The sequence below is a fragment of the Xenopus tropicalis genome, chromosome 4 (assembly GCF_000004195.4).
Source record: "Xenopus tropicalis strain Nigerian chromosome 4, UCB_Xtro_10.0, whole genome shotgun sequence".
In the NCBI taxonomy this organism is placed as follows: Eukaryota; Metazoa; Chordata; class Amphibia; order Anura; family Pipidae; genus Xenopus; species Xenopus tropicalis.
The window spans coordinates 40,870,242-40,882,837 of record NC_030680.2 but is presented as its reverse complement, the minus strand read 5'-3'; the positions used below and the strand labels follow the sequence as shown (position 1 = coordinate 40,882,837).

General features: G+C 35.8%; 1 protein-coding gene across 16 annotated transcripts in view; it reads right to left on the bottom strand.

The window, feature by feature from the left end:
• Positions 1 to 2,544: 2,544 nt before the first annotated feature.
• The window catches only part of nrxn2 (neurexin 2), a 335,460-nt gene continuing 325,408 nt past the window's right edge, over positions 2,545 to 12,596 (bottom strand). For 9 of the 16 annotated variants that reach the window (XM_018093459.2, XM_018093460.2, XM_018093455.2 and 6 more), the window contains 2 exons: positions 11,969 to 12,047; positions 2,545 to 4,520 (listed from right to left, as the gene is read on the bottom strand). In XM_018093459.2, the coding sequence (XP_017948948.1) occupies positions 3,643 to 4,520; positions 11,969 to 12,047 (957 nt within the window). In that variant the 3' untranslated portion in view covers positions 2,545 to 3,642. The remainder of the gene's footprint in view (positions 4,521 to 11,968; positions 12,048 to 12,596) is intronic. The other 7 variants (XM_018093463.2, XM_018093466.2, XM_018093462.2 and 4 more) reach the window with 1 other exon arrangement.

The window sequence follows — 12,596 nt, the reverse complement described above, 5'->3', positions numbered from 1 at the left end:
ACAGGCATAAAAATGCTAATAGTAAAATAAAAATAATGACGTTTTTTAAATATTGTTATATAATTATGTTGTAAGTTGGCAGCGGCTTGTGCTTTTCATGTCAGTGTCAACCATATTATTCAGATTTAAACAATAATATAAGATTTATGTGGTTAATTTTCAAATTAATTGATCACAAATAGATTTGATTAACCAGCTTATGAAGACAGGTTAAGACAGTGATTGTAGGAAGCAGGGTAAATTGGTTAAACAGAGACCTTTGTGTTAAATCTAATATGGCGTTAAAAGGAGTAACTGAAAAATAAATGCATTGCCTTCTGCTAAGATATTAGGCATTTCACGTTAATTTACAAAATTTTACATGGTAAAGGAACAGTGTCCGACTGGCCCACCAGGATACCAGGAAAACTCCCGGTGGGCCCAGGTGTCAGTGGGCCCTCCTGCTCCTAACCATTTGGCCTACTTCATGGTGATTTGCTATTTCTGAATGGGAACAAAGAAGAAAAATAGATGGAAGGATAGATGCTAGCATGTAATTAAAAATAATAGGAGAATAAAGATGTTGGGCGAGGAAAGGAGGAAAAATATTTTGGTCTAAGGTTTTCTGGTGGGCCCCTGGGGTTCCAGTCCGACACTGTAAAGGAATATAGGAACAAAGGAGTTGTGTTCCAGCAACACTTGAGGGCCTAAGGTTAATATACACTGCATGAGAGGTTTATCCTTTTTAAAACACTTATGGGGGTATATTTATCATGCTGTGAAGTGAAGCTTTCCCAGTGATGTTGCCCAGGGCAACCAATCAGCAATTAGATTTCATCAGTTAGAAAACCAAAGCAAACCATCTGATTGGCTGCTATGAACAACATCACCGGTAATGTTTCAGTCCACTTTTTACACAGCAGGATAAATATACCCCTAAGTGTCTTCAAAATAAAGATATCAACTTAAACCTGATTCACTTTGGACATCACAGTAAAGCAGTTCTTCTTTGGTATGCCCTATTAAAAGCAATATATATCCCTTATTTTAAAAATATATGAATAACCATTAGCATAGAGGCAATAGCAATTTCTGTTGTTATAATACAGTCATAATAATATTGATCAAGGAAGTTGATTGTTTGAAAATAGGAAACATGAATAAAACAACAGCACTAAAGCACTGTTTCAGAGAGCCAAGAAAATACTATTGATCAAGTTGTTCCCATATTATATTATGGAGTAAAGTAACGTTTAGAACAATTTTTGGACCTTTTTTTAATTTCCTTTTTTCCTGTGTTATCTGCACTTAAATATTCACTTCAACAAGCAGATGAAGCAAAAAAAAAAAAAAAAATAAGCTACAATTTTGCCATATGATATAGTTGTTTATACCACCTCAGAGAAGGCAAACACATTTAGGTTTAAAAACTGTGATAAAAAACACAAGCCACTTTCATGCAAGAAAATGTCTGTTTTTGTTTGGTTGAGTGGTAGAATTCATAGATCGACTTTTCTTGAATAGTTAAATTATTAACACTTGAGGAGAAATCCAATTTTTAGTCAAATTCCTATGGGGAACAATATACATGATGTAAATCTGCTCATAACTATTATATTTTTCTTTTGCCTATAGAGTATAAGGAAAAACTGAATCTGGGCACCAGTCTTGTAGAAGGTTAAGTAACATAGTAAAGTGTACTACTGCTGTATTTAAAATATATTTTTCCATAAACATCCATCTCTTTCCATGTAATTGGTCAATTAAGTTACATGTTCGTGGGCCATGTGTTATCAAAATAAAGCCGTCTATGAGAGCCATAGGCAGTGTCATAAAATACCTTTGAGGGCTGGCAGGCTTTCAGTTGGACAGCCCTGCTATAGAACATTTGTACGTTTTCATTCTGTAAAAGAAATGTATGTACGTACTATATACCAAACTCTTGAGGGGAACTGCACCCTTAAAATCACAAGTATGTGAATCTGTTCTACTTTTTGGTTTGCTTCCATTTTTCATTTTTAGTACTATAAAAATATTATTTATTAAATGATTATTATTTTTGTTTGTAGCTTTTTCTGTTTATTTTCAACCTGCAATTGACTGACAAACTGAAAAAGCTATCTTATTGTCAGGGTCCCTAATCTGGCAGCATACATTTTTATTGTCATTCTTATTTTTTTATAACTTAACTTTCTAATCTGACCCTCTACATCTATCACTTTGATCAACTTTCAAACTGTCTTAATACTGCCTACACCATGCTATTCATTCATTTTATGGTGAACTACCTCTTTAAGGCAAGGAAGACATGCTTTCAATAATACATTTTTAAGTCAGGTAGAATTACAGATGAGGACAGCATTTCTGAAGCCTGCATATTTTAGGCATACACATTCTAAAAGAGTCATAAGTGTGCGATAAGCTGTAACTGTCATCATGAAAAAGTGTATTTTCTCATCTGATCTGGATGCAGTGATATTACAAAATAATTCAGACACACATATCTATATATATTATATATATATATATATAGATAGATATCACTATTAACAACCTCAACACTCATTTACAAGGCCGTAACATCTGCTTTATTGATATTCTGATACTCTTTGCCCCAGTGCCCCAATTTCCCTTATCAATAGTCCTTTTTATTAAGAGGTGTGGAAACAGCCTGGGATGATAAGAGAGATTTTTTTTCAGTAGGAGAGTAGGAGCAGTAGTTTCAGTCCACAAAGAAGTCAAACGCACGGCTCAGCGTTCAAAAAACCAAGACGACACCACACAAACCAGAATAGAAATAACCTTGATCTTTAGAAGGGCATAGAGGAAGGAAAAGGGTATAAAGGAGGGGAGAGCTTAACAAAGACCAGTCCAGTTAGCCCTCTTTCCGTATATTATTTTGCGAGTCTTTGTCTCACTGTGTTCCTTTTATCTCACTATCATCCTCTCCCCTCAATGGCTCCACTTTTATAAAGTATTATAGTTAGTTGACCATTTGTCATCAAGAATCATACTTTCAGGTTTTCAGTCTAATAGGAGATTTTCACACTATGTCCCCTTACCCACTAGGACCACTCTTTCACACAAACCAAGTTCTTGGACTTAATTAATTAATTATTTTTTTTATTTAGCGTTTCCAACTCAGTAAGTCAGTGGGGATTGTGACATTTTTTGCTCCTGAAGATTGAAGGAGTAAGAGATATAAGGGGTTGATAGAAATATTTGTTTTAGTTTAAAAGGGGATAGAGCGGGTAAGAGACTGTGCAAAAATGGAAGGCATCATTTGTTATCTTAGTTTTCCCATAAAAGATCAGATCATGGTTAAGTGGTTGGTTGGTGTTTTCCCACTGATTGGTGAAATAATGACCACAGGTTATGTTCATGTATCTTTCTTCAGTTAGTTGATAGTTGTTATTGTAGAGTGGCTGCACTGTTGACATTCATATGGATGACCAAAATGACTGATTAGTTGGGTTTAAACAGCTGGCAGTTGTTTGAACACTGAGACTGTTAAAGATGGCAGCCGACTATTGGTCTGGGGTTAATCACTGTGGCTTAGTCAATGATTGGTCACAGCATGGGGTCAGTCTGGTGTCTCCACTGAATGGCTGGCTGGATTCTGCTCAACCCTACCTCCACATTTTGGAGGTCCATTTTAAGTTCTCACACATAATACTCTTTGTCCTTATTTTTCTTACTCTTACCAGCTGTTTTAGTTGTAGGTGTTGTCTTTTCCTTTACCACTGCACCATTGCTCTGAGCAGAGTTACTGATGTAGTTCCGACTTTGGTCCACCTGATAAGATCCTTCATCTCGGTTCCTATACTTATACATTGCGTAGAGGAGAATGAGGATGCAGAGGGCAGCTGCTGCAACAATTCCCACAACCATCCCTGTTGTGCTGCTGGACTCCCTGATCACTTCCACTGGAGATATTTTCTCCCCTGAGCCTGTAGGATTTGCTGTAGGAAAATTGTGAAAATTTGGGGAAGAAGTTATAGGTGGAAACCTTTGCTTTTTTTTGTCCACAGAGGTAGGGATATAGGGATATTGGTCTAAATTAGGTTTTGGTGGTTCCCTGTTGTTCATTTTGCCTGCAGGGATGTTCCGAACAAGGTCTGGGGATGTGGTGGAGGTGAGAAGGTCATAAGGAGAGGAGGTTGAACCTCCTGTCCTAACATTTGGCCGGTACCCAGGAGGCTTCCTAGGAGAACCATCTGATCTGGACAATAAGGTCCTTTCTGTTATCATAGGGAAAATGGATTCAAAGTCCTCATCATCTGTAGGTGGGAAGCTTGATTCAGATACTTCCCCTGAGGAATCACCAGAGACTTCTATTGCCTCATCGCAATCACTATCCTCCTGCTCTGAAGGGCAAGGCGGCCTTGAGTTTGAAGGAACACTCAAGGAATCTTTGGTGGTGTCCACCAGAGTGAGGACAGTTCGATAAGTAGGTGGGGGAGGAACAAAGGGAGAACGGGTGGCAATGGGAGGGGTATCTAAGGAATCCTCGGTGATTATGGGCAATATTAATTCCCCTCCTGGAAACAAGAGAAAAAAACAGAGAAAACAGCAAAGAAAATAGGTGTGAGTAAAAACCTCAGTAGGTCAACAAATGCTTAACACAGAACTGTCTAACTCCCTTGGCATATTTAAGTCTATAAACTATGCATAGTAACCAAATATTAAACCCAAAAAGTTAATTTAAAATTAATAAAAGACAGCTATCTAAGCATGTATCTAAGCCTAGGCATTATTTATGCATTAGTTGTCTACTCAATCATAGTTTCCATGAATGGATCTTTATCCTTAATTCTTTTCTGTCCTTTTTTAATTTGCTTGCTCTCCTCATTAACTTCATGTCTGACTTAGAACTCCTTTTCAAATAATAAACTCTGTTTCTAGGTCTAGTTTTTATGATAATGGTCTCTTGTATTCACTAAAAAATATTTTTGCGCCAAAAGAGCTCAAAAATATGTGAGGCTAATCTTTGTTATAATTCAGTATTCTGTGTCTTTTTCTGTCATTTCCTTCTCCTCCTTGTCTGTCCTAATCCATCCATCTTGAAGATGGATGTTTCTGTTCCACATTTAATTCTGATAATATCCTGATAATTTATATCAATCCCCCCCTGTTTAACATCTTTGCCACATGGATATTTAATAACCTTGAGTATACCTTATTCCTTTTCCTTATCTTATTTATCTCGACAACCCCTATTCTCCCTACTTCTTTCTTTTTCATTATTTATCAGCTCCCCACTGCTGTATGCCATATTTTGCTTTCTATTACTTTTCTTGTCACTCCTGCTTGCCTCCTCTCATGAAATAAAATTGATTCAGAATATTTAGACAACTTACATTAAACAATTGGCCACATGTGATTTTAGCATGAAGACAAAAAAAAATTACAAAAGAAACTGTGAAACCTCTCGGTAAAAAAAAAGTCACTTTGATTTATTAATTTTTACTGTTTCACGGTCACTTTATATCTTTAAATATTTCTTTTACCAAAACAACACATATCACGTTTGCTATTTTTATCACCAATGAATTACTGAGAATATATGTATGTAAATATAAATATTAATTTGAGGTCCAGCAAAGCTTAATGAGTTTTCCTCTATAAGCCATCCTGTTCCTAAAATGTATTAAAAAAGATTTAATGACCATGAACAATGAAATATATTTTCCTTTTCTCAAACCAAAGGAAGAAAAAAAAAAAAAAGAAAAGTGAGTTTGAACATTATTTTGGTTAAAAGTTTCATGAACATCTAAGGTTTTTCTATGGAGAAAAACATCCACATTTTTGTCTGGCCATTTCCCATCCCAAAAGAAATAACAGTACACATTAATCACCAAATAAATAAACAAAGGGCCCTAACAGCAAGCCCCAGCACTACATATAACTGGCAAATGCTACAGTGTATAAATCATTTAAATGCAGGAAATTCAACATTCCAAACTCTCTCTGATAAATCCACAAAAATAATTGAATCTGTTGACTATATTTGGCATTCTATGAAAAATTCACAATTCTACCACCTTATAAACAGGCATTTATACTTCAGCTGGACTTGAGGAAGGAGGACCCTTAAACCAGTGGGACAGATCATTCTGACTGATTTTGATTCTATTAGCACAAATATGGCATACCAATCCAACACTTGAAAACACATCTGCCTGTGTATAATGGTAGCAATTATGCTTTTGGCAATTCCAGTTGACCACTATAGGAATCAATGATCAACATTTCCATGCATTTTAAGCAGTGGCAACTTGTATCAATCTACTAGTTTGAAAATCTTATGCTGGTAAGTGATGGGAGAAATAATCTGGCAGGCATGGATTTCGCCATTGGCAGATTATTTCGCAAAAAGGGCAACAAAATTCGGCACGTAAAAATTTGCTGGTCAAAAAAAATTGTAGCACGCATTAAAAAAATGACATAAAAAAAATCTCTTTCGTGTCATTTTTTTGACGTGCAACATTTTCGTCATTTCTCAGATTTTTTTCCCCATTCGCTCATCTTTTCAAAGATTCACAAATTTTTTGGCGAAGCAAAATGCGTCAGATTCGTTCATCACTAATGCTGGTTTATCAGGTGACAGCGTATCTATATAATGATTACTATGACTACTACCAGTAATAATGTTGGGGTATTAACTGAGAGATCTTGGAACCGGTTGTAGAAGTATAAACTTCACAGTATTGATAGGGAAGGATCCATACTCTCCCTGTAGGTTTTTGGAAGAGAATTATAGCTTTTTCTGTTTTGAGATGTAGTGTTGCCCTGCACAAAGGAATTTTCAGTGCCCCATGGCCTTAAGTAATTAGTATTTTATTTATACTAGGGATGCACCGAATCTCGGATTCGGTTCGGGCCAAATCCAGCCTTTTTTGATGGATTCCTAATCTTAATTATCATAAATTAGAATATGCTAATTAGCATTCAGAAAGGGTTAAATTTTAGGGTGGGGAATTTTTCAGCATGAGGCGACTTTTAACCCTTCCCAATCCTATTTAGCATATACTATTTAGGATTCAGATTCGGTTCAGGATTCGGTAGAATCCAACAGGGTGGGTTCGGGGGTTTGGCCGAACCCAAAAAAGTGGGTTTGGTGCATCCCTAAGTTATACCTTTTAAACCAAAATGAGAATTGCTCGTTTTAAGGAACGTTCACATATAATTTCCATATATTTTAAGCCCACCATGCCTAAGTTACATTTTAAATTACCAAATTTTATAGTGCTTCCTCTTTCTACCAGGAAATTCAATGTATTGCTGAAAAGCTCAAATTGTCTTCTATCAGATGCACAAACTGTGAAATCACACTGGTGACTGAGCTGCAGAACTGTCTTGAAAAGTTAACACTTTGGTCAACCTTTGAGCTAACCATACTTTGGACAATACTGACTGATGAGTCTACAGTGGTTGGGATCCCTTACTGATGTCTGGTTAGAGCTGGAGAGGCTGGAAAATTGGGAATGGCATAGGCCCATAATATAGTCAGCCCTATTTGGCCCACCAACTGAGTTTTATGCAATTACTACCAAATTGCCTAAGAAATACTGGTTTTATTTTTTTTTCTTCTGCCACTGATATGCTATTATAGGTTTTATATATGGTTTACATCAAACAGTAGTCCAGCTGAGGTATTAATGCCTGTTTATAAGGTGGTAGTGTTGTGTATTATTCACAGAATGCCAAATATGGCCAACAGATTCAATTTTTTTTGTGAATTTATTATACAAAATATAAAATATTAAATTTATAGCAATATGTATTTTTGTTTAAAAATATTTCCTACCTAAGTTAACAAGGTCTTATGGCAGAAGAGAGGTAAATTCAGCCACACATTGATGATTTAATGGGGCTGTATGTATGATGGGCTTTATTTACTAATAATGGGCTAAGTTAGAGGCAGAAATTCCAAAGTGGCCAAAACTTGCATCAATAAACACCATCAAGAGACCATTTAATATCACAGAGCCCAGTATTTATATGCTTTGCCATCTCTAAAATGTGACTGAGGCACAGTGCATACTTCATAATTAATACTTGTCTTTTAGAGCCCATTATATTAAGGGTTACCAATTGTTTGCACTGACAGAATACAGCATAAATGGAGAATGTGTAAGAAAATGTGGGAAAGAGAATGCCCATGCCACATCTAGAACTGTGGGAAAGAGAATGCCCATGCCACATCTAGAACTGTGGGAAAGAGAATGCCCATGCCACATCTAGAACTGTGGGAAAGAGAATGCCCATGCCACATCTAGAACTGTGGGAAAGGGAATGCCCATGCCACATCTAGAACTGTGGGAAAGAGAATGCCCATGCCACATCTAGAACTGTGGGAAAGGGAATGCCCATGCCACATCTAGAACTGTGGGAAAGGGAATGCCCATGCCACATCTAGAACTGTGGGAAAGGGAATGCCCATGCCACATCTAGAACTGTGGGAAAGAGAATGCCCATGCCACATCCAGAACTCTGGGAAAGAGAATGCCTATGTCACATCTAGAACTGTGGGAAAGGGAATGCCCATGCCACATCTAGAACTGTGGGAAAGGGAATGCCCATGCCACATCTAGAACTGTGGGAAAGAGAATGCCCATGCTATATCTAGAACTGTGGGAAAGATTGTGAATTGCACTAATTTTGCTCAGTAAATAAGGCAAATTAGGTTGCGGGTATAAAGTAATGAAAGTCCTTTTCACCTATAGCAACCAATCAGCAGTAGAATTTACTGTTCTGTTTGAAAGCATCTTAATGTTTTAACAGTAAATTAAGCTGACCAGCTTGTTTAATTAAAATCATATTTTCTTTGTTGTTTTTATTGTAAGGTTCTATTGATTTATTGTGTTTTTACAAATACTTCCCCCTTAACTCCAGTGTAAAATATGTGAAAATATATATACAAGCATATCCACCCCCTCACTTGCTGCCTATATTCATTATACAGGTAGATTAACTTTCAAGGGTAATTTGATTATTTCTTCACTTTCTACAATTTCTTTGAAGCACGAGTAAGGTTTATTGCAAAGAATGCACTATCAACACAAGCTATATTTAGTGGGATCATGTTGACCTTATGTGTTTACAGTAGAGTATAGGTTATTAAGAAGCAAGGCTGTAATGGTGCCTTATATTTACCTCTCTTGTCATAAACACTGTATTGAGCATATGTAAGTTTGAGAAGTTTAGTAAATGCTGAATGCTAATAGTTGTTTTAATATCCTTATAGAAACTGATGGTTTCTACTTTACAAAAAAATTCTTTTTTATGCTCTAATCTACTGCACTACTCCATTAGGAACATTTTTTTTTCTGCTATACTTATATTTCTGCAAAGCCTTTGACACTTGCTTGTATACATAGCTTTTGATGTAACACTCATTTGTGTCACATACATACTTCTTACCCTGGACAGGTTGGAACAAGTAACCTGATTGTTTTACAGGGGTAGATAGCGGGTTCTATTTTTTCATTGCTTCTCTCTCTCTGCTGACTGATTATGAGACTGAAAAGCAGCTCATTATCTGCAAATGTGATGCAAGTTGTACATCAGGTATTCTCTCTTTCCCATAGAAACCATTAATGTAGCTCCCTTGATAGGTGTACATACTTGTGCTGTCTCTATTTAGTATTGTGGGCTTGTTTCTATGGCATTCAAGTTTAGATTCTGGTTCTGGCCCTTGTTATTTCTTTTGATCTGTCTGCATTCTCCCTATGCTTTTTTTTTTATTTTATTTTTAGGTTTTTTTTGGGCCAACTTAATTGCCTTGTGTTTGTTCTGACAACTGACCTGTCACAACAGCCATGTTCCTTATCTCTTATTAGTGCTAGTTTGGCTTCTCTATCTCTTCCCTGTTGGGTATTACCTGTTCCAGCAATTTCCCCTGTAAGCTATTCCAGCCGTGCATTTGTTAAGATCCCTATAATGAACTTGTAGGCATGCTGTGTCTGGGTTCTTTGAGAATGCCCTTGGGTTGGGTTGCCATTACATGGTCATTAAATATATTCAGCTTCTCTGTTTAAATGGAAATGGTGGAAATGCAGCTAGTACTTGAATAAAGAGATAGAAGCAAATCCTGCACTGTGATTATTTTAGAAATCTACCAATGTAAAGGAAAACATCAGAGCAGATAGCAGTGGTCATCCAGTGTTTGCTGCAGTTGTATATTGAATGTATTAGTTCCAAATTAGTTAAAGCAGATCATTCATTATATGTGTGCGCAGGTGTGTTAAGAATTTCCTGCCTTAATTGTTGTTACTAAAGTAGAGTTATTAGCTCCCTAAAGGGGTACAGGAGATCTGACCTAGTCAGCATACAATTTGTTAGTAATCTAGTCACCACTACCTGAGACTATAGTTTATAATGATCTTATGATGAGAATATGTAATGTTCATCCACGCTCCAACCATCCCTGGATTACAGGAATGCAACAGACAGCAGAACCATTAAAATCTGCCAATTTTGAAATTCTTTTAAAAAGGTACAGAATGAAAACAATGGCCCATGTAACCTATACAAAAAATAAAGTAATTCATTCTTTCTTCTCTATTGAGGGATGTTTAAATCAACTTTCATAACTATACTTGTGAAATAACCTATGGGCCTTTTATTTTGTTATTGCTAAATGTTTTATGTATTTCTTGCTGCAAAGCCTTACAACTTATTGCAATCTTCTGTTTGGAGCTCAAGTAAATGAAAATAATTTTTACCTTGCTAAAAAACAATATTTTCTGACAACCTGTTATTATCTTAACGTTGGTCATATTCATATTAATAAAATGATACTAATCTCTTAATAAGAGTATGTGGCCATGACCAGTATCTATAGTGCTATGTATTTTGATTGATTTGTCAATTTGCCAGGTGGAAAATGCCATCTGGCAATGCACCATTTAGGCCAGTGTATAGTGCATCAGCAAGTGAAGAAATGAAGAGGAGCCGCAGTTCCTCCTTGCTTCCTGCTGTTATAAATGTTTGGACTGTTGGATATCATACAGAATCAGCCTGTGTATGGCTGCCTATATTGTAGCCATGATGTACATTTTTAAGCATTTCATATTTTGAGTTAAACCCTCTACCTTGCTAGTTAGACTAATAATATTATAACATTCTGACCCCACCGTTAAAGTCTTTGTACAGACTTTTCTTTTACAAATAAAGACCCTGCTTTTTTCCCTTAACTACCATTCACAACTGTTAGCTATTTCTATACTTCTTGACACAACACAATTTGCCTCTGCTTCACTTTTTGTTATTATTACTTGCTAAACTACTTTAGTTTCATCGCTCTGACTAAAATTCTACAATTTAAAATCTAAATTGTTATGAGAATCCATATAAATTTAAATAAGTACACCATTCCTTTAGCCTTACCCTAGTTTTGTTAAATCTATTTTAATTTACCTAAGCTACTAAATCACCTAAGCTATGTTTAATTACCTGAACATATTCTCTAGCGCGCCATTGCACATCTTTTTGAATTAACCTTCTCTTCAGTCTTGGCAGCGTTGTATGTCTCAGTTTCGTAGACAAAGAAGCCTCTGATTTAAATCATTTTTTAAAATTTTTTCCTATAAACCTTCCCCTTTCACATACTGTTAACCTCACTCGTATTTGCCTCTGTATACACTAGAGACCACAATCTCTTATTCCCATACTTTTGTGCATTTTCACATTTATATAACTATAAACATCTCTACTCTGCCTTGTTATCCCACCATTGCATCCTATTGCGTTCAAATTGATTGGATTTCTCATAATTCTCATTAATGATATAAATATGCTACAGGCAGCTATGCACACATCTTGCAAACTGTTAACAAAATACAGATACGCTTTTCTGTCAAGAGAATTTTTTTAAATATGTATACATGTAACCTATTTCCTTTTTAATCCTTACTAACTGTGGTTTATTTTCTATTTGAAATTATTGTAAAAGTTTAGTGCAGAGTACAGTTGGGGGTCTTACCTGTGCTTGGCTCACATTCTTCCAAGTCTTCATCATCACTTGGACATTCAGCTGAGGCAACGAGAAGGTCATCAGAATTCTAAAAAACAAGAATTTTGATATTTGATTGACTGACTGCAAACAATACTATTTTATTACTATTAATTACATTGTTCCAAATGATTATAACAGTTGATGCCAGTGTCAAACATTTTGGAAAAATGTTATGACTTGCTTCCTGTAGTCATGAAATTTACTATATAACTAGTTCTCATGACATGATTTAACCCCTAACATCCTGCCATAGTTATGGTGGTTGGATAAAGAATGGTTGACAGGTAATATTATAAGATTCTTCTAATTTCACCCCTCACATTTCCTAATATTTTGTTTTTACTTTGTGAACCAGTATTCCCATTAAATGTATATTTGTTGTAGCAATTACTGCCTAGAAGAAGAAGTCATACTTAGTTTTTCTGTTCTATTTTCATTTGAATTATGAGTGCATACTTAGTTTTTCTGTTCTATTTTCATTTGAATTATGAGTGCACTATGGACCTTCTGCAGTACTTGAAAGTTTAAGCAAAAAAGCTAAGGTTCAGCAAATGTTTTGCAGATCCTTTGGTAGAAAGTTTGGTATGAAATTGTT